Here is a 22,662-nt window from a genome sequence, read left to right as displayed (position 1 = left end):
ATAAAACAGAAGACGTGTTATTTTCTTCATTCGAGCAGAAATGAGTTTATGCTTATACAACTAGAGAAATTAGGTCTGATCCTTATGAATTTGCTTTATTTCCTAAAGCATGCTGCAAAAAAAAAAAAAAAAAAATTAACATGCTTATGCTAGTAGTCTTGTGTTAAAGTCTGGTTAAGAATAAAAGCGGTGTGAAATATGAATTTATTTTCTCTTTTACTATTACCAAGTTAGTAACTCGAGCACTACTTAACAACATAAGCAGCATTGGGACCAACAGACAGACAGACATTCATTCTGGACAGGGTCAAAACCAGCCTGAGGAATACTGAACACGTAATCACAGGGCATCTCTCAGTCTAAGTATTTTAAGTAAAACTGCTGATAATTTAAGTCAAATTTCACACAAACCTTTCAAATTGCTTCCTGTTGTCAAGCATGTATTATTCAGAAGAGTTGAGTAACAATAACCAAACTTTAGACAATCAAATCGGGGTGTGGGAGATGCCAGGTGCTGCTGTGCAAATATGTGACCTGGACGGTCACGTGGAAACTCCTACTCCTTTATTTTCTAGATACTAGTACAGCTAGTAGTGCTGGCCCGCTAGCATCTAGTAAATAGTTGGAATAAAGGATGTCCTAACTATCTGCATATAAGGTTATCTTAATTATCTAATCAAATAGTTGGAATAAAGGATGTCCTAACTGTCTGCATATAAGGCTATCTTGATTATATAATCAAATAGTTAGAATAAAGAATAAAGGATGTCCTAACTGTCTGCATATAAGGCTATCTTGATTATCTAATCAAATAGTTAAGAATAAAGAATAAAGGATGCCCTAACTGTCTGCATATAAGGCTATCTTGATTATCTAATCAAATAGTTAGAATAAAGGATGTCCTAACTATCTGCATATAAGGTTATCTTAATTATCTAATCAAATAGTTAAAGCAAACATGCAGGGCGAAAGCTCATCTCCACTCACATCCAATGGTCTATTCTCTAAATAGTTAAAAAAAAAAGACCAACCAGTTACTTGACGCAACAATGCTGAGTGTGACACACACACAAAACCTGAACACGCATCCCCACACTATCAACGGTTAGTTCATCATTGACACACTACATTCATGGTTTGCTTTCTCTTTTAACTTTTCAAGCCCTTTTTTTAAGTGTATTTTTATTATTTGTTGAACAGAGACAGAGAAATTGAGAGGGAAGGGGAAAATAGACAGGGAGAAAGACAGACACCTGCAGCCCTGCTTCACCACTTGTGAAACTTGGCCCCTGCAGGTAGAGACCAGGGACTTGACCCCGGGTCCTTGCACACTGTAACAGGTTTGCTTTCGCTTTAATGCAATTTTGCCACAAAAGAAAAGGGAGTCGAGGAGGTGACATGGGATACTGTAATGCCACACTAAGAACATAATTTTTTTAAAAAGTCAGGACAGAAGGTCACTGAGCAGGCCTTCCCTGAGATGAGTGTCCCCACAAACACCAGTAAGGCTAAGACTTGTGAGAAGCCCGAAACCATGAATCAGTAGTGACATGACCTTGCATCTCAGACAGAGGAGAATTCCAAACAGCACTACAAGTGCGGCGTAACTGACCGCACGAGAGGAACGCCCGGAGGCGACGAAGGAGAGAGCGAGAAAGTACCTTTTCGTGAGTATAGTCACTGGTGTACAGGGTGTGTCCACACTCATCCTGCTCTTCTGACCAACCCCTCGGAGGGGAGCCACACTGACTATCTGACTGGCTGAAACAGAGGCCGGGGTGGTGTTCTTCTGACGAGAGAAGCTATAAACAGTCAGAAACACAGGGAGTTTTTCTTCTTTGCATATAAACATGTAGCGATCGAAAACTCTAAGATCAAGTTCATTCAGCTAACAACTAGGACATCCTGGATATAGCTGAGCATTGACTGTTCGAAGCAAAGGCAAACAGCGTGAAGCTGTCACTCTACCACATCACTGCAGCTTCAGCTTTAATTAAAAACTCACCCTAGCAGATGAAACACAGGGAAAGCGCTCCCTGCCGCTGAGAGCTGGGAGTCGGGCCGGGGCAGGATGGAGTGTGTGCAGAGGTGACGACAGCTGCACAGACCAGGTGTCCTGAAAACTCACCTGTTCAGTCCAAGTACCCAGTCATACGGCTGGCAAACAACCGTGCTTAGTCTCTGAGTGTTGGCGGTCTGCAGGACAGCCTGACAGGGGAGGCTGAGAAGACACTGCCTACAAGCCCCAGAGCCTCTGTTCTGACTACTGGAAAGCCCCTAACACATTCTGATACTTATTGAAACTTATTGAAAAATGACATCGAGAAATCTGAAAGACAATGCAGCGAGATCTAAAGAGATTTGGGTATAGAAATCACTTAGAAATAATTTATTTTTAAAAAGCATAAGCATAAATTTCAGGCATGCAAGAGAAAGCGAATTGGAAACATTAATCTACTTAAGCAGTTTCTGCTTTTTCTCTTTTTGTTCTTTATTTATTTATTTTTCCTTCTGTTGCCCTTGTTGTTTTTTATTTTTGTTGTAGTTATTGTTGTTGTTATTGGTGTCGTCATTGTTGGATAGGACAGAGAGAAATAGAGAGAGGAGGGGGAGAGAAAGACAGACACCTGCAGACCTGTTTCACCGCCTGTGAAGCGACTCCCCTGCAGGTGGGGACCTGGGGCTAGAACTGGGATCCTTTCACTGGTCCTTGTGCTTTGAGCCACGTGCACTTAACCTGCTGTGCCACCGCCCGACTCCATTTCTGCTTTTTTCAAGCAAGAGGGACCGTGATGTGCAACCTGGTAGTGATGTCCTCACTGCCCCGGGCTTTGCCTAGCAAGTATCTAGTGCGGGACTCTGGCTGCCTGGTGAGACGGCTTCAGCAGTCCGACTGGCCTCTGAGCCCACATTCTACTGCACCACGCGGGGTGGTGGACTGAGAGCCGTCACTCGCACACGGTAGGAGCCTGGAAGCTGGCAGACGGTGCAGACGGACACTGGTGATGCCTCCTAATAGCAACGGTTTTGAAGTGGTGAACGTTGTGGCCCAGGAGGTGGTGCAGCGGATGAAGGACTCTTGAGCACAGGGTTGTGAGTTCAATCCCCAGCAGCACATGGACCAAGATACTCTTCTCTTTCTCTCCTCCTCCTCCTCCTCTCTTTCTCTCTCATTAGTAAATAAATAAAATGCTTTTTAAAATAGTAAGCATAACTCAAAGTCGGAAGTTTGTCTTTACTCGGGATGATTTATAACCTAAGCTTCGGAGGCGGAGGCGGCGCGGTGAGCACCTTGTCGAGGCACAAGGCCCGGCAGCTAGTGCAGCTGAGATAAGCTCACCGTGAACAGGACTTACACCTGGGAAGATGAAGGCCTGAGTCTCCCAGGTTCTAGACAGGCGGTGTTGCCTTCTGCCGTGGAGAGCGACTCTGGGCACCCAGACGTGCCAGGAATCATTTTGACAGCTTGCTCCTCAACGCAGAGGGAGGGATGTCGTTGTGGCGGTCTGGTGTCGGGCTGCAGCACGGAGAAAAAAGTGGACGTCCAGAGCAAAGGGGTACACAAATCTTTATTATAGGATGGGGGGGGTTTTGGTTCAGACCACATGGAGCCAGCCGGCAATGGCCGTCCCCACTACCTGACCACGGGGGGGGGGGGGGGAGAGAGCAGGGGGCGAGATCTGAGAGAGGGGGGGAGCTGAGAGCCCAGAGAGAGAGCGAGGGGGGGGTGAGGGGGCTTTTTATTGGGCGACAGCCAGGGGTGACGTGTGGGGCCAGGAATGGTTGAAGGGGGCACTGCTAGGATTTCGCGGGGGCGTAGTAAAACCTGGGGGCGGAGACTGCATCAGAATAACTCCTCAGCAACAGAGGGACACAGGTATTTAGGGCAAGCATTCCTCAACGTTAGCATCAGAGGACACGCACTCAGCTCCGGCAGCCCCACCTTCCAGCAAATCTAGTCTGACGGAAACAGGAGGCGGCAGCTCTGTGAAGGTTCCACGTGGAGGGTGCCAGCAGGTGAGAGACTGAACCATTCTGGTGGGAGCTGCCAGGGAGCCTGGCTAACAAGTAATCAAAGAAAACTAAACACAAGTGAAAGGAGAAAGGGGAAAGAGAATGAAGAGAAGGGCGTTCTCCCAGGAGGCGACTGCCACCCCTAACCTGAAGGCCCTTCTCAGGTCCCGCAGAGCAAACACAAAGCCACGTGTCCGAGAGGCACTGGGGGCAGAGCCACCAAGGAAGCCTCCGTGCTGCAGATGACCGGGGCGCAGAAACAGCCACGGCCCTCAGTCTGCGCTGGGAAGACCACAGGCAGCTCCCCAATAACTGGGAGCAAGTAGGGGGAACCCCAGCTGCCGTCTCTACTCGGCCCCACGTGAGGCTAAAAACTGAAGCCGGGGCCCCAGCGTCAAAGGCTGATGTGACCGCAGTGCCCTTGGGCACCTGACAAGGGAAAGCAAATTCTTCCTGAAGGAACAAGCTTTCAACTTCAAAGACTTCCCATACAAGGACAGAAGGACAGACAGACAGACGCTATGAAAACACTGAGTAGAGTCAGCAGCAAAAGTGAAAGACTTGAACACGCAGCAGTCATCAGAGATTTAAAAGAGCAGAGTGCCCCGTAAACCCCGGCACATCACCATTCACGACACCCGTCTCTGCAGGGAAACGGTGAAGAGCCCACTGGCAAGCAGGAAGCCCCAAATGCCAGCCGCAGCTTCAGTGTCAGCCAACACTGACTGTCTTGGGTGTGATATTTGTGATTTTCACCAAAAAAAGGTTCTGCGCAAAACGCCTTAGAATTTGAGAGTAAAGAAACATGTTGAGTGCTCCAAAATGCTCAGGGGAAAAAAAGGTTGCTCGAGGGAACAAGGGTAAAAGAAAGAGAGAGAGAGAGAGAAGAAAAGCTCTCTTGGGGCCCTGGGCAGCGGCACATGGGACTAAGCACACGCACACTGGCCTGCTCAAGGACCCAGGTTCAAGCTCCAGGTCCCTTCCTGCAGGGGGGAAGCTTCACGAGTGGTGAAGTGGTGCTGCAGGTGTCTGTCTCCCTCCCCCCGAGCACACCTGCCCTTTCTGTTTCAATTTCTTTCTGTCTCTACCTAGTATAATAAAGTCAATCTTAAAAATAGTATTTTAAGGTTAAGCGCACATGGCGCAAAGCGCAAGGACCGGTTTAAGGATACTGGTTTGAGCCCCCGGCTCCCCACCTGTAGGGGAGTCTCTTCACAGGCAGTGAAGCAGGTCTGCAGGTGTCTGTCTTTCTCTCCCCCTCTGTCTTCCCCTCCTCTCTCCATTTCTCTCTGTCCTACCCAACAACGACAACAACAACTACAACAACTAGGGCAACAAAAGGGAATAAATAAATATTTTCAAAAAGTAGTATTTTAAAAGAAAAAAAATGCAGGGAAATGTCAACAGCTGGAGGCGCTAGGTGACAACTACATTGCCCTTTCTATTCTGTCTCAGGCTCGCTCTCCTGAGTAGTGTGACCACGAGTCAGCACTAAGGAAAAAAGAAGAAAAAAAACAGGCTGGAGGCTGGTGGATCCACCTACCAACACCCATGTCCAGCTGAGAAGCAATGACAGAAACCAGAGCTCCCACCTTCTGCTCCCCATAAAGAATTTGGGTCCCTGCTCCCAAAGGGATAAAAACAGGGGAGCTTCCAGTGGTGGGATGGGACACGGAACTCTGGTGGTGGGAACTGTGCGGAATTGTGCCTCCGTGATCTTACAGTCTTGTCAATCAATATTAAATCACTAATAAAAAATTAAGATAAAAAGAAATAAATCTTCTGTAAAATTCAAAGACGGATCTGACATCACTTGAAGGTACAAACGGAGAAGAGGCAAACAGGACCGAGATCTGCCCATCGCTGAGGGTGAAGCACAAAGGGAAATAAACACAGCCCGTAAACAAATGAAGCACTCATCAAATCAAGAGCAAGAAGAAAAAGTGGACAGAAGCTATAGAGGGACAATGGCTGGAGGTTTTCTAGAACCATCCAAAGAAACCATCAAAGTCAGAAGTCCCCACAAAGCCCCGGCAAGAAATTTAAAGGAAGACCGTCCGCTCGGCACATCACGGCGAGCTCACGGAGACGAGAGGTTCAAAGCCGCCTATGAGGGAAGACAAGCAGCCCTCAAAGGGACGACCGTCAGACAGAGCGGGCAGCTGGCAGCATCCACAACAGGGGCTGAGGACACCAGGGGAAAGTCCTCAGTGAACCGGGAAACATGCAAGTGCACTGTCCACCTCAGAAGCGCCCCCCGGACAGACAGGCTTCAAACGTAAGGTTGGAGCAAGTACGTCTCCAGACAGAAGCAAGCCTATGCTGCAAACAGACCCTCAAGATTTCTGAGTACCAAAGGCTTTGCAAGAAAAACTACGAGCATCTCGTGTTCATAACGAGGGAGAGGGAGAGGGAGAGGGAGAGGGAGAGGGAGAGGGAGAGAGGAGTGGGGCCAGGTGGTGGTGCACCTGGTTAAGCACACACATTATAGTGTGCAAGGAACTGGGTTCAAGCCCCTGGTCCCCGCCTGCAGGGGGGAAGCTTCACGAGTGGTGAAACAGGGCTGCAGAAGTCTCTCTGTCTCTCTCCCTCTCTATTTCCTCTTCCCTCTCAATTTCTCTCTGCCTCTATCCAACAATAAATGAATGACAAAGAAAAAAAGAAAGAAAAGACCCCAACCTCAAACTCCACACCCAGCACATAATCAGTTAAACATGGCAGCAGAACAGGTTCCCCGCCTTCCTTCCCTCCTTCTCCTCCTCCTTCTTCTTCCTTTTCTTCCTCTTCTCCTTCTTCCTCTTCTTCTTCTTCCTCCTCTTCTTCTTCCTCTTCTTCTTCCTCTTCCTCTTCTCCTTCTTCTTCATCTTCTCTCTCTCTCATACTGTCTCAATTTCACCTCCCGTTTACAACCTTCCTCAACAGTTTAGCGGAAGAGGTGCTCTGAGCACTCTGGAAACAGCCCTGGGGGTGCCATGTGAGCAGAGGCTGTGACAGAGACACAGAGCCGCCTCACTCGTTCACTGAAGAGCTTTTCACATGCTGTCAGAAGCCCCTCATCATGCAGGTCTGTTTCCCGCTGTCACGAATTCTCCCCAGTGGCAAGACCCCTTAGCTGTTGGTGCACAGACACACAGACGCACAGACTTTCAGGCCTGCACCTGAAGCCCGGTCCCCCACGCTCACTGCAGGACTGGCAGCACGCTCTCCACGTGACCAGGCCGAGGCTATCAACACCCAGCTGAGACCCGGGATGAGAAGGGGGTCTTCCCCTCAGGGGGCTTCCTCTGCCCAGCTGCTGTGGCCATAGGTCAGCAGCTTCCGGAAGTGCTTGGGGCGGGCAGGCAGAGGTCCCACTGCTAACCAACTCCACTCCATGGGTCCCGCCCGCATAGGAGACCAACCCACCATCCCGAACAAGCCCTCCAGGCCTCCACCCTGGGACAGCAGGGAATGTGAGGGGCGCGGGCAGCACGCGTGCGCAGAGCCTTCACCAGGCTCACAGGACGCCCGTCTGCGGCCGGACGAGTGTGCACAGGTGTGAATGCGCCCACGCGTCGCACGTCTCCCACGGGAACTGACAACTGCGGCCCCGGCCCCCAGAGCAGCGATGGCCTCCTGTGCTTCTGTCCACCTGATGTCTTCTCGGCACTGAGGACCACGAGGGTGGAACTGCGGTGGGCCTGGCAGCAGAGGGGAGCCACGGGCTTCGGCGTCTGAGTGGGGCTGGTTCTGGGCCTAGTCGCAGGCGGCAAACCAGCGACCGTCCAAGCAGAGGAGAGAGCAGCTGCGTGGACGTGGCACAATGTGGAAAGTGTGCTCAGCATCGTTTTCCTATAGTTTTTATTTTTAATATTTATTTTCCTTTTTGTTGCCCTTGCTGTTTTACTGTTGTTGTTATTATTGTTGTTGATGTCATCGTTGTTGGATAGGACAGAGAGAAGTGGAGAGAGGAGGAGAAGACACAGAGGGAGAGAGAAAGACAGACGCCTGCAGACCTGCTTCAACACCTGTGAAGCGACTCCCCTGCAGGTGGGGAGCCAGGGGCTCGAACCGGGATCCTGACGCCAGTCCTTGTGCTTCGTGCCACATGCATTTAACCCGCTGCGCCCCCGCCCGCCCCGCGTTCAGCACCTTAGCGATTCCCAATTCCCGGTGTCCTGCCCCGCCTGCGTTCAGCCTGCTCACTCACCTCCTGGTCCCCGGGACCTGGGAAGTCTCCTTTGCTCATGTCTGTGCCCCGAGTCCACCGCGGGGGCTTCCACGTCCTCTCCTGCGTCCCTCGGTGGTAGTAGTAGCAGCGACCGGAGCCATCCCTGTGGGTCTCCCACTCCCCGTTGACCTGGATGGCGGGGCTCCCAGGAAGCGGGGGGAGGGCGGACTGGGAGAGCTTCAGCTCCTGCAAGTTGGCGTAGACGGGAGAGTCCGGCCGCCCCTGGCTGGGGGGTGTGGCTGCCTGAAAAAAGTTTGAAATGTCTGTGTTGAAGCTGGGAAACACAAAATAACCACAACAACATGCACACAAACACCAGCTCACTTCAACACACACACACACTCACACACTCACACACACTCACTCACACTCACACACACACACGCACACACACAGACGCTCACACTCACGCTCACACACACACTCGCGCACACACACACTCGCACACACACTCTCACACTCACACACACTCGCACACACTCGCACACACTCACACACACTCACACACACTCACGCCCACACTCACACTCGCACACACACTCACACACACACTCACACACACACTCACACACTCACTCACACACACACACTCACACACACTCACACACACTCACTCACACACACACACTCACACACACTCACACACACACTCACACACACACACACTCACACTCACACATACACACACACTCACACAGTACATCCATTTTTTTCTTTTTTAGAAAAGATCCGATCCTTCTAGTGGTCCGGGAGGTGGGGCGCAGTGGCTAAGGCACTAGACTCTCAAGCATGAGGTCCTGAGTTCAATCCCCGGCAGCAGATGTACCAGAATGATGTCTGGTTCTCTCTCTCTCTCTCCTCCTATCTTTCTCATTAATAAATAAATAAAATATTTTTTAAAAAGATGCTTTTCTGTATTCCAAATCAGAAAGGGTTTCACAGGAGATAGGAAGAGAGAGAGAGAGAGAGAGAGAGAAGAAAGACTGCAGCACCCTGCAGGTGCTCCCAGAAGGGGGCCCAGGGCTCAAACCCGCACCCTCCACATGAGTTTCCCACGGTGAGGCCCTGCTGGCAACTGAAACACTATTTCTAAGATTAGATACCACTGGCTCTAATGCTTCCAATTTAGGAAACTGTCTCAAATAGAAACAGTCTGAGGTGCTGGGCAATTGACTGAGTAAGCGCTTTAGCACACACAGGACCCCGGCTTTGAGCCCCAGCACCACGCAGGAACAACACCACAACAGGAGAAGCTCCATGGATGGCTGAGTGGTGCTGTGGTGTCTTTCCATCCATGAAGAGAATGAAAAAAAAAAAAAAAAAAAGAGTTGAGCCCAGAATGGTGGTATCATAGATGTAACAAAACCCAGGTGTTGCACTAAATCACAAAATAGATTCAATTCAGCATTTGTCCAAAGACCATAAAACCAGATTACATAATGAACATCAACTATTAAATGCAAATATACACACAGGAGAAATATCGTGTATGGACTGATGCATTCTATTCTTTCTCAGTGGCCACAAACTGACCATTTGTTTTCCCCCAGCTTCCTGACTTGTGAAAACACAAGCTGACAACAGTGCCCTGATCCAGCCTGTCTAGTCCGAGCCCACAGCGCTGCTTCTATGGTCGCACCTCTCACTAGATGTCAGTCAAGAGCAGAACAGGACACAGCAGACACGCTCAGGGGTGAGTGGCTGAGGGGAGAAGCGGGCGTCAGAGGGCACCTGTCCCGCAGAGGGAGCCCACCGGGCCACACTGAGGAGTCGGGGAGACGACGCTCCCGTGTGGGGACGGGGCCGTGCAGGACGCTGAGTGGCTGGGAGAGAGTAGCTGAGGGCTGCGTAGATAGACAGCACAGTGGTTCTGCAAAGAGACTCTCCTGCCCGAGGCTCCAAAGTCCCAGGTTCTATCCCTCCCCCACACCACCATCAGCCAGACCTGAGCAGGGCTCTGGGGGAAAAAGAAACAACAACAACAACAGGTATTAGTGAGTACCTCCCTAATACTTCCTCTCCACTTTTCCAAGCTTTGGGTCCATGATTGCTCAACAATTTGTTTGGCTTTGTATGTTAACTCTCTTTTCAGTCACCAGGTTCCAGGTGTCATCAGGATGCCAGCCAGACTTCCCTGGATTGAAGACACCACCAATGTGTCCTGGAGCTCAGCTTCCCCAGAGACCCATCCTACTAGGGAAAGAGAGAGGCAGACTGGGAGTATGGACCGACCAGTCAACGTCCATGTTCAGTGAGGAAGCAATTACAGAAGCCAGACCTTCTACCTTCTGCAACCCTCAATGACCCTGGGTCCATGCTCCCAGAGGGATAGAGAATGGGAAAGCTATCGGGGGAGGGGGTGGGATATGGAGATTGGGCGGTGGGAATTGTGTGGAGTTGTACCCCTCCTACCCTATGGTTTTGTTAATTAATAAAAAAAAAAAAAAAAGAAAGAAACAACAACAAAAAAACTTAATTGGAAAAGAGCAGCTGGACATGTATAAACACATATTGAAAGGTGTCAGACCAACACAGTACTGAACCAATTTCCCAGAGTGCCTAGAATTATACTTGCTAGGCTGGAACTGCCAATCTTGAATGGAAAAAAAAAGCCTCCAAGTAAGTTATTCCTCCCAAAACCGTCCTGTTTAAAAAAGCCTCCAAGTAAGTTATTCCTCCCCAAACCGTCCTGTTTAAAAAAGCCTCCAAGTAAGTTATTCCTCCCCAAACCATCCCATAAAAGCCACAGAACCCAAGGCAGACCTGGCTAGTGTGCTTCATGGTCCGTGCTGGACAGGCAGGTGCGGACAAAGCGCGCAAACACGTCACCCAGGAGCGGACACAAGTCCAGGCCCTGAGCCTGGCCACAGGTCACAGACAAGGAAGCCAGACACGCTCGCACGGCCAGCCTGGGAAGAGCACAGGCAGACGCTCCTGAGAAGAGCGCACACACCCGGGCCATCGCACGGCTTGCCGTCCGGGGCCCCGTGAAGTTCAAAGAGGAAAGCAAGACCACCAGGACCACCAGAAGGTCTGGCAGAAAAACGCCGGCACTGCGCGAGGAATTGCACGGGACCGACGCGAGATGGGCCGCGAGCAGCACGGCCTCAGCCGAGGCTACAGCAAGCCAGTTGAGCGCTGCGATGGGCGCAGACAGAGGTCAAAGAGTAGGCACACCGCACCGCGTTTCCTGGAGCCTCCCCTCCCAGAGCCCTGCCCCGCCAGGGACAGACAGACAGACGCAGGCTGGGGGTGGGGATCCCCCTGCCGACACCCATGTCCAGTGGAGAAGCAATGACAGAAGCCAGACCTCCCACCTTCTGCTCCCCATAAAGAACTTGGGTCCAGGCTCCCAGAGGGATAAAGAACAGGGAAGCTTCCAATGGAGGGGACGGGACACGGAACTCTGGGGGTGGGAACCGTGTGGGATTGTGCCTGTGTTATCTTACGATCTTGTTAATCATTACAAACTACTACTAATTTTTTTTTAATTAAAAGGGCAGGTACAGCCAAGGCAGAGCTGGCTCAGAGCACAGCGGCAGCAGGAGAGAGCTCTGAAGACAGCGGCAGAACCAGCAGGAGTCTGCAGGCCGCCTGACAAGCAGAGGGGTCGTCAAGGGGCGTCATCCAGAAACACGCAGGGAGGCACTGCGGGTTTTCAGCTAGGAAATCCTCTGGCTTTCAACTGAGCTATGTCGAAGGTTCTAGAGAGAGTCAACAAACCATCAGAAGGGGAGCAGGCGGTGCGATTGTTTATATGGGAGCCCAAGGGGTTTAGCTACAGAGTAACTAAGAGAACAGGACAAAAAGAGAGGAGCCCAAGAGCAGTTCCTTCCGACAGACACCAGGCGGCACAGGCTGGCGAGGTGCTTTCCCAAATGATAATGGAAATACATAGGGCAGAGGGCAGACAGCATAATGGTTATGCAAACAGACTCTCATGCCTGAGGCTCCAAGGTGTCAGGCTCAGCCCCCATACCTCTATGAGCCAGAGCTGAACAGTGCTCTGGTTAATAATAATAATGATAATAACAGTAATGGGTATACATATAACTGAGATGCCTCAGTAGGAGGAAGCGTTAAGTAAAATCAGGAACAGACAACCCATCAAAATGAGTCAAAATTAAGAAGTTAAGGCACAGGGAAGACCCAAAGGCAAGGGAACTTGATGGGACCAATTCAGGGACTTCACTACAAGGGCTCTAAAATAAGCAGGAGGGGAGGAGAGGGGTGGGGACGAGTCAGGGGGTGGGGAGGAGTCGGGCGGTGGCGCAGCGGGTTAAGCGCACGTGGCGCGAAGCTCAAGGACCAGCGCAAGGATCCTGGTTGGAGCCCCCGGCTCCCCACCTGCAGGGGAGTCGCTTCACAGGCGGTGAAGCAGGTCTGCAGGTGTCTGTCTTTCTCTCCCCCTCTCTGTCTTCCCCTCCTCTCTCCATTTCTCTCTGTCCTATCCAATAACAACTATAATAACTACAACAGTAAAAATGGCCTCCAGGAGCAGTGGATTCGTAGTGCAGGCACCAAGCCAAAAAATTAAAAAGGGAGGAAGAAAAGAAGGGAGGGAGGAGGAAAGAAGTCTTTCAGCCATCCTGTGGCTCCTGCAGAGGAGAGGACAGTGGTCTGCCTAGACACGCCACAGGCTTTCTGCCTGGATGTGGTTGCCAGAGTGAGCACAGGGATGGAGCCTAATCCAGGTCCAGCCACCTCAGCAAACTGACACACTATTTAGAGGAACGTGGGGGGGGGGGGGGTCACCTGGCTATGAAGCTTCCAATGAAGGGGATGGGACACCACAGAACTCCGGTGTTGGGGACTGTGTGGAATTGTACCCCTGTTATTTTACAATCTTGTTCATCATTATTAAATCACTAATAAAAATTTTAAAAAAAAGAATCCGTATTTCAGGGCTCTGTGATTTCTACACTATTATTTGAAAGATACTGATACAGCTCAGTCTTCCTGAAGAAATCTATAGGAAGCTTCTCTCTCTCTGGTCCAAAAATGTGTATTATTTTTAAAAAATGCTTTACAACAATTCTGAAATCCTAAAAACAGTTGTTTCTTACTCTGCAAATTAATCAAAGAAGATTTAAAAGAACAAGCAAGGAGAAGTACTTTCAATATATACATTTAAAAAAACTGGTTTTCGGGAGTCGGGCTGTAGCGCAGCGGGTTAAGCGCAGGTGGCGCAAAGCACAAGGACCGGCATAAGGATCCTGGTTCGAACCCCGGCTCCCCACCGGCAGGGGAGTCGCTTCACAGGTGGTGAAGCAGGTCTGCAGGTGTCTATCTTTCTCTCCTCCTCTCTGTCTTCCCCTCCTCTCTCCATTTCTCTCTGTCCTATTCAACAACGACAACAACAATAATAACTACAACAATAAAACAACAAGGGCAACAAAAGGGAATAAATAAATAAAATAAATATTTTTTAAAAAACTAGTTTTCTAGTATTTACAGGGACTTAGTATTTAGCACTTAAACTGAACAAACAACTCTAATTCATTAACTGTTACCAGTAAGCTGTTACCAGAGGATTTTTCATACCAAAAAAAAAAAAAAAAAACCAACCATCAGTGACCGTTGCACGTGAAGGCCTGGGTGCCTGAAACTGCAGAGTGAGGGCCTGGGGCGCCCCGGGGCTGTGGTGTCCTCATCTCACTCTCCCCAAGAGAAATAAATGTCTGCCCACAGTGGTGAAGCCCTGGCAACAGTGACCAAAAAAAAAAAAAAAGTCTGAAAAAGCACAAAGAGACCAAGTTGATTTTATGGGCCATATGTCGTTAATTAAAAATTGAATTGGGACTAGTACCTCAGTACATGACCCCAATTTTGAATTCAAAAAAAGACCTGGCCTGTCCCACTTTATCTATATTTAAACTAGAGTCGCCCTCCCCCCGCCACAGAAAGGAAACCACATATGTAAGGAGGCAATGGTGAGGTGAAATTCTACCTGGATCCCTACCTCCTTAACACCAAAGACACTAAGATCTGTCACCTGTTCACTTCTGAAATGAATGCACGGCCTGCTTCTAACAGAACGGTTCCAGGAAGTCGGAAAACGCATCAGTTCAGAAATGATCTCCTAGGGGCCGGATGGTGGCACACCTGGTTGAGCGCACATGTTACAATGTGCAAGGATCTGGGTTTGAGCCCTCAGTCCCCACCTGCAGGGGGAAAGCTTCACAAGTGGTGAAGCAGGGCTGCAGGTGTCTGTCTCTCATCTTCTCTATCCCTCCCTTCCCTCTCAATTTCTGACTGTCTCTATTCAATCAATAAATAAAGATAATTTAAAAAAAAACAGAAATGATCTCTCAGGTCTGATGGAGAACGCCTCAGCGAGGAGGGGACCCTCAGGTCTGACGGAGAACGCCTCAGCGAGGAGGGGGAATAGCAGGAGAGTAATGCAGCTCCTTGCAGACCAGCCCGCTCCGATGGCGTGCGCCACAGGACTGTCTCTCCTCCCCTCTTGGTAGCCATGTATCGTTGAATTACCAGGGAGGACAGAGAGAAATGAAGGGAGGGAAGGAGAGGGCAGAGGGACAGCGGCGCCTGCATCCTGCTTCACCGCGCATGAAGCCTTCCTTCCCCGGGGGCCGCGCCGGGTCCTCAGCACCGCTGTGCGCACGTCAGCAGGTGGGCACCCCGGCCTCGTCTCTCCCTCACACCCGCCTCCTCCACTCTGGCCCTGGCCCCCAGGACTCGCCCCGCGCCCGCCGCACTGTGCCGGATGTCAGCGCCCACGGCAGCTACGCGGCGCACTCCTTTCCTGCTCCGTCACGGGTGAAACCTGGGTCGCTGCCATCTCCTGGTTCCTGTGAGCGACACTGCGACAAAATGGACATTACCACAGCTGTGCAGGCCCCTCCCTCCGTCCTCTCAGAAGTGTGGTGACTCATCTTGCGCGTCAGCCTGACTGGACTGAGGGACACCCCGACGGCTGGCAGACGTGATCTGGGCGCGCCCACAGGGCGTCTCCAGGCAGAGGACACACGGCCGCCCCGCCCGGCCTGCGAACCGCCCGGCCTGCCCCCAGCATGAGGGCGAGCGCACCCGGCTGGCACTCAGGCGCCTGGGCCACCCGGAGGCTCCGGCCTCGGGCACCGACCGTCCTGCTCCCGGGTGTGGATGCGCCACCGGACCCTAACCCTCGGCCTCGGGCCGGGCTGATTCCGCTGCTCTGAGCCTCCCCGGGTCTGCAGCCGGGTGCATCTCTGGGGATGCTGCAGACCGAGACCTGTAGTCCTCTCCCTCTGAGGAGATGCTGCAGACCGAGACCCGCAGTCCTCTCCGTCTGAGGAGACGCTGCAGACCAAGACCCGCAGTCCTCTCCCTCTGAGGAGACGCTGCAGACCGAGACCCGCAGTCCTCTCCCTCTGAGAGCCTCAAATCAACCTGCTCTAAGCGGTGTCTCGGCCAGTAACACCGAGGGGCAGCAGCTCAGGGCGCCGAGCTCACTCGCTCATCTCGTCTGAGGCCTCGGTGCGACCCCAGCCGCCCACGGAGCGCCAGGCACCAGGCTGTGGCTGCAGGGCCGTGGGAGCATGACCGCCCTCCCCTCAGGCACACAGGAGGCCGCAAGCTCTCGGCCCAGCAGCACACCACGTGACAGACGCCCTGGCCGGGGGCGGCCATCACACCTGCAGCCCAGGTTCCAGCCCGGCCCTCAGCACAGCCGCAGCCTCCGTGCCCGCCGGCTTCCCCGTCTCCCCCGAGTCTGCCTGGCAGACGGCCTCACCCATGTGTCCCGGAGCCTCCCCTCCCAGAGCCCTGCCCCACTAGGGACAGACAGACAGACACAGGCTGGGGGTGTGGATCCACCTGCCAACACCCATGTCCAGCGGAGAAGCAATGACAGAAGCCAGAACTCCCACCTTCTGCTCCCCATAAAGAATTTGGGTCCCTGCTCCAGAGGGATAAAGAACAGGGAAGCTTCCAATGGAGGGGATGGGACAGGGAGCTCTGGTGGTGGGAACTGTGTGGAATTGTAGCCCTGTGATCTTACAGTCTTATTCATCATTATTAACTCACTAATAAAAAAGTAAAAATAAAATAAAATAACAAAGTCTGCCTGGTAGTGAAGCCCTAGCAACAACAGCAACAACAACAAAAAAGTGTTTAAAAAAAAAAAAAACCACCGATATGTCATAGATTTTCCACTTCCTAACATCCTCTGTAAGCACCAAGCCCAGGAGGCAAAGGAGCTCGACTTCACAGCTAACTTGAACGGCAATTTCACTTTCTTCCTCTCAGTTCCCAATACATCATTATCCCCAGAGAGAATTAAAACATTCCACTTGTATTTTAAATTGCAGGCGACAAAATTCATGCCATCAACTCACTGAAATTCAGAAAAGATCTCATCACAACCACAGCTTGTTTTCCAAAACCCGCATCCTTTTACTAGAATGCCATTCCTGTGACTTTACATTTACCAGCTACGTTAATTTCACTTCCTATGTAAATATTAAACAGACACTTTTCATCAAAGTGTCAAGAAAATAATTCTTGGCGCAAAGCACAAGGAACGGCATAAAAATCCCAGTTCGAGTCCCCGGCTCCCTACCTGCAGGGGGATTGTTTCACAGGCAGTGAAGCAGGTCTGCAGGTGTCTGTCTTTCTCTCCCCCTCTGTCTTCCCCTCCTCTCTCTATTTCTCTCTGTCCTGTCCAACAACGGTGACAGCACTAACATCAACAATAACAATGATAGACAACAAAAGCAATAAAAAAGGGGGAAAATAATAATTCTCCCATCATGTTTGCATTCAAAGTAGCGAGTTGTCTCTGTGCAGTACTAGAAGCCACTTGATGATACATTTTGTGGGCTGGGTGTTATTTTTAATAATCATACATTAATTCCTCTAGTCATCCTGAACACTGGGCTGGTGAGCCAGGTCCCAGGAGGGTGCGTTCGCTGTCACGTGTGCTCTCTCTCCCTCTCTTCCTCTATCCCCTCTCTGTCTCCCTCTCTGATTGAAAAAGGATGTCTGGCCCGGAGAAGTGACATCCTACTGGTGACCAAAAAAACAGTCTTTATAAAGAGCCGGGGGGGGGGGGGTTGTACCCAGTTGAGAGCACACATTACCACACACAAAGAAGACCTGGGTTCAAGCCCCCGCTCCCCACCTGCAGGGGGGGCACTTTAGGAGGAGTGGTGAAGCGAGTCTGCAGGTGTCTCTCTTTTTCTCTTCCTATCTCCCCCCTCAATTTCTCTCAGTCCTATCAATAAAATTTGAAAAAGAAGAAGAAAAGGAAAAAAATGATGGCCAGGAGTGTTAGCTTTCTAGTGCCAGTAAGGAGCCTCCTGGTACCCATTAAAAAAAGTCTTTCTGGGCAGGGGTAGGCAGCATCATGGTTATGCAGAGACTCTCATGCCTGAGGCTCCCAAGTCCCAGGTTCAATCCCCCGCACCACCATAAACCAGAGCTGAGCAGAGCTCTGGTTAAAAAAGAAAAAAAGGCTTTCTAAAAAGTCTACACCATAGCTATCTTTACAGACAGGAAAAGAGTTCCAGAAAAGTCTGGATCCTGTATAGGATCAGCCAGCTGAGAAGTAACCCATCCGGATTTCCAAGCCCACCTCCCTGCCATGGCCCTCGCACACGTGTGAGGCCGGCACCAGCAACAGGACCTGCTCGCCAACGTAGCACTCAGCTGGAAAGCTGGCGGCTCACAACCACAGAGGTCAATCCTCCAGCCTCCAGGAAGCACATCTCAGACAAAAGTGAAACAGTCAGACTGGGCGGGCTCTCAGGTAGGTCCTGCTGCTGCTGGTGGGGGAGGGCCTGGGCCGACTGTAAACCATTACTCCCCCAGTAAACACCAGCATCTGAGTAACTGGGAGCCGCTGGAGGGGGAGGGCCTGGGCTGACTATAAACCATTACTCCCCCAGTAAACACCAGCATCAGAGTAACTGGGAGCTGCTGGCGGGGGAGGGCCTGGGCCGACTGTAAACCATTACTCCCCCAGTAAACACCAGCATCAGAGTAACTGGGAGCTGCTGGTGGGGGAGGGCCTGGGCCTACTGTAAACCATTACTCCCCCAGTAAACACCAGCATCAGAGTAACTGGGAGCTGCTGGTGGAGGAGGGCCTGGGCAGACTGTAAACCATTACTCCCCCAGTAAACACCAGCATCAGAGTAACTGGGAGCTGCTGGCGGGGGAGGGCCTGGGCCGACTGTAAACCATTACTCCCCCAGTAAACACCAGCATCAGAGTAACTGGGAGCTGCTGGTGGGGGAGGGCCTGGGCCTACTGTAAACCATTACTCCCCCAGTAAACACCAGCATCAGAGTAACTGGGAGCTGCTGGCGGGGGAGGGCCTGGGCCGACTGTAAACCATTACTCCCCCAGTAAACACCAGCATCAGAGTAACTGGAAGCTGCTGGTGGGGGAGGGCCTGGGCCGTCTGTAAACCATTACAGGAAGAAGTGGGGGGGTATCTCTTTCTAGAAAAACTGGAGTATTCCATAAAAGTGAGTATTTTGAAGTGACTCAGCAAAGCATCAAACTTTCATACAAAGTCCTTCTAGACGCCAGTCCTCCCTGAACCGATCACCAAGTCGCCTGGCTACTGTCAGAAGAGCGTCAGCCTCGACTAAGTCACCAAGCAGCTGTGAAGCACCACACAGCTTCCCGCCACCGATTCTGGAGGCTGACTGAGCACTGGCCTTGCCCCTCCTCTCTCGCCTCCGAATACTGGTCACTCTAATGAACTCGCTTCTTTTCCTCCCTCTTCTGACCTGATTTCCAACCATTTTTAAGTTAAAGATTTTTTTCCCTCTGTCCTGAGACAGGAAAACCCACAGATCACAGAAAGAAGGCTTTGGGAATGCCTTGTCAAGAGGCAACACTGCCTGGACTTGCTGCCCGGACTTCTCTGCTTTGGGGGTCCATTTCTGCCCCTCTTCCTCTCATCTACCAAGTGACGCTCCCGACCGCCCAGCTCGCCTCGCCTGCTGTCGCTCTGCGGGCTCCACGATCACTGGGTCTCGGCCATCTGTCTGCACTTGCTGGAGTAACTGCTAAAGATAGTCTGTGCATACAGATGAGATCTGGCTCCACAAAAATGCAACAACAAAAAAAAAATTCCACATCTGTTGTTTTTGTTGATATGTCACCTACATTAGCAAATTCTTTCTGAGGAAGAAAACAGAGAACACTCTTAATGTACACATTTTCTAATGACTCTGCTAAGACTCTACCATCTTTCCCCACCACACCTGTCATTTCAAAGGTGGCACCGGGGCAGGAAGAGAGGGCTTTGCACATGCTTGGGGCCTTCAGGGGCCGCCCGGAGCTCAGCCCGTCTGAGTACCTGCAGGAGGAGGCTCTGTAGCAGCCGAGCCAGCTGGCCCCGTGACTGGAACCTGCCCTCAGTCTCGAGGAGCTGAGTGGATGATACAAGTCTGGCTAAGAGGCCGGGTGGCGGCACAGCGGGTTAAGCGCACGTGGGGCAAAGCGCAGGACCGGTGTAAGGATCTGGGTTCGAGCCCCCGGCTCCCCACCTGCAGGGGAGTCGCTTCCCAGGCGGTGAAGCAGGTCTGCAGGTGTCTGTCTTTCTCTCCCCCTCTCTGTCTTCCCCTCCTCTCTCCATTTCTCTGTGTCCTATCTAACAACACCATCAATAACAACAACAATAAAACAACAAAGGCAACAAAAGGGAATAAATAAACAAATTAATTAATTTTTTTTTTAAGTCTGGCTAAGGGGCCGGGCGGTGGCGCACCTGGTTAAAATCTCACATTTCCATCCACAAGGAGTTCAAGCCCCCGGTCCCCACCCACAGGAAGGAAGCTTCACAGGTGGTGAAGCAGGGCTGCAGGTGTCTCTCTGTCTCTCTTCCTCTCTATCTCCCCCCCTCTCGATTTCTCTCTGACTCTATCCAATAATAAACAAAAATATATATTTAAAGGCAAACAAACAGATATTGGGCACTGCAGCGCGCCCACAGTGACACACAGAATTAAGTAAGTTCCCTTATTGTGGGCCGTAGTTTCTAGCTGGCCTGTCGCGCACCCCGTCAGGACAGGGACCCTCTAAGAAGCCGGCGCTGGGTGAGCTCTGCCGTGGAGTGGCTGTGGCTGTGAGCCCCAGGCGGGGTTAGTGGTGGGAGCACGGCCTCTGTGCGGCACCGCCGGGTCCGGCAGAGCACAGCCTTAGCGTCTTCACGGCACGGGCCACTGTTGGCACCCCTGCCAACCGTGTGCAGGCAGAGCTACTGATTCAGACCGGGCCTGGCTCCTGGCTGGCGGGACTCCCACCGGGCACACGTGGCAGAGTGTTGCTTCGCTCTTCCCGTTTCCTGCACAGGGAGCCCCTCTCTGGGCGTCTGTGCCGGCCCAGCTTTCTCTGCTGAGCCGGGTCGGGCCAGAAAGGCACAGGGAAAGAGCACGGCCTGCCGTCATTCTGCCCGACCTGCGACGGGAGCCAGAGGAAGTGAAAGACCCGGGAGATTTAGCCCGAGGGAGTCGGTGTGACGGGCGATGCAACTCCAGCCAGCTGGCGCTACTGCCTTATGCTGGTGCCACCTGCCTCCTGCCCTTTAGTCAGGTTGTCTCTCCTCAAATCCGACTAGGCAGCTTGGGTGGGTTCCAACCAGGCATGTCGCCATCGTGATAAACACACCCCAAGCCAAGCCAGATTCCTCACCAAGACGTCCCAAATCAGAACTCTGGGGGGAAAAGGATTGAACAGAAAACCCAAGAATGCAGGCCTAGTAGTGGCCAGCAACCTGTCTCCAGATGTGCAGAAGTCTGAGTGGGAGAGTGATGAGATGGTCCAGAGCCAGCCAGAGGAGAGAGGAAGGGGGTCTGTGGGGCGCACCTGGTTGGGTGCACCTGTCACAGCATACAAGGATCCGGGTTCAAGCCCTCGGTCCCCACCTGCAGAGGGAAAGCTCCGTAAGTGGTGAAGCAGGGCTGCGGGAGTCTCTCTGTCTCTCTCCTTCTCCATCTCCTGCTTCTCTCTCGATTTCTAGTGGTCTATCCAATAAATAAATAAAAGGGTAATTCAACAAAAGATCAAGGGAATCTGACAGACAGTATGGCCCCTGGTCAGTGGCACATACGTAGACTCCCCCTCAGGCCTGACACGAGCCAGCGGCCCCTCTGCCTAAACGGGCCGGGGCTGGGTTCCAGCCTCTGGCAGCTACGTGCTAGACCATGAGCCTGCTGGGTTGGAGCAGATAAGCCTAAGTTACAATAAAGCCAAGTGTATCTGGGAAACAAGAGGACAGACGGGGGACGGGTAAAAGTCAGAAAAGGGGACGAAAGAGATGAACCTGACTTAGAGAAGAAAGGGTTGAGGAGGGCTCAGGAGATAGGTGAGGAGAGGAGAGGGGAGACATGCTTAGGACCCACTGGGCATTAAGAGGCATGACGCACAGCAGGGTGACGTCCAAAGGGGACGGCCGTTCAGCAGTGAGGAAGGGGCCAGGGGAGCAAGAGCCCACTGTGAGAAGAGGCCTCTGGTCCAGAAGGAAGCCGGCGACAGCCCAGAAGGCACTCTGCTCTGCTCTGGGAGTTCCTGAGAGAAGGCCCGGGTGGGGGTTCTCGCCAACCGGAGAAAGTCACAGTCATCCCAGAAGACGCCCCCGTCCCCAAGCTGCCTGCCTCAGATCCGGGCGGGAGGGACTTCAAGCTCACCCCTCTCCCAAACCCCCAGCGGCCTAGGCTTCATACCTGAAGGTCCTACGCTCGAATCGAAGGCCGTCAAGAGAACTAAAACGCTGCTCCGCGCACGCCATACTGGCTGAGCTCAGGGGACAGGGATGATAAAAACACTGGTATGGCAAAGATGACAACTAGCAGCTCCTTTGTGACTTCTTCATCTGAGATTTTACCTTTCTGTCACTTTCTCAAGCTGAGCAGAGGCTCTTAAGGGTTGACTACAAATTCCTCCAATTCTGTGAACATCTGTTCTTATGGCAGGACCAACTTTTCTTTTTTTAATTATTTATTTTTTTAGATTTTTTTTTTTTTGCATTATCTTTATTTACTGGATAGAGACAGCCAGAAATTGAGAGGGAAGGGAGTGTGGGGGGAGAGTGAGACAGGGTCAGAAAACTGACACAGGGGAGTTGGGCAGTAGTGCAGCGGGTTAAGCGCACATGGTGTAAAAGCGCAAGGACCGGCCTAAGGATCCCGGTTCGAGCCCCCGGCTCCCCACCTGCAGGGGAGTCGCTTCACAGGCGGTGAAGCAGGTCTGCAGGTGTCTGTCTTTCTCTCCCCCTCTCTGTCTTCCCCTCCTCTCTCCATTTCTCTCTGTCCTATCCAACAACAACGACAACAATAATAACTACAACAATAAAAAACCAACAAGGGCAACAAAAGGGAATAAATAAATATCAAAAAAAATCTTAAAAACGAAAAACAAAAAAGAAAGAAAACTGACACAGAAATAAGTGAGCTGCCCGTTGTGGTCATTCAAGCAAGCACC

General features: G+C 51.7%; 1 protein-coding gene across 6 annotated transcripts in view; it reads right to left on the bottom strand.

Annotated features, from left to right (window-relative positions):
- ARHGAP12 (Rho GTPase activating protein 12) overlaps nt 1–22,662 on the bottom strand; it is a 66,596-nt gene that overhangs the window by 30,214 nt on the left and 13,720 nt on the right. For 4 of the 6 annotated variants that reach the window (XM_060192510.1, XM_007536468.3, XM_060192511.1 and 1 more), the window contains 2 exons: nt 8,204–8,467; nt 1,662–1,802 (listed from right to left, as the gene is read on the bottom strand). In XM_060192510.1, coding sequence (XP_060048493.1) covers nt 1,662–1,802; nt 8,204–8,467 — 405 coding nt within the window. The remainder of the gene's footprint in view (nt 1–1,661; nt 1,803–8,203; nt 8,468–22,662) is intronic. The other 2 variants (XM_007536471.3, XM_016194025.2) reach the window with 1 other exon arrangement.

Source organism: Erinaceus europaeus, chromosome 6, assembly GCF_950295315.1.
Source record: "Erinaceus europaeus chromosome 6, mEriEur2.1, whole genome shotgun sequence".
NCBI lineage: Eukaryota > Metazoa > Chordata > Mammalia > Eulipotyphla > Erinaceidae > Erinaceus > Erinaceus europaeus.
Note: the sequence above shows the minus strand (reverse complement) of the source record. Positions and strands in the feature narration are given on the sequence as shown.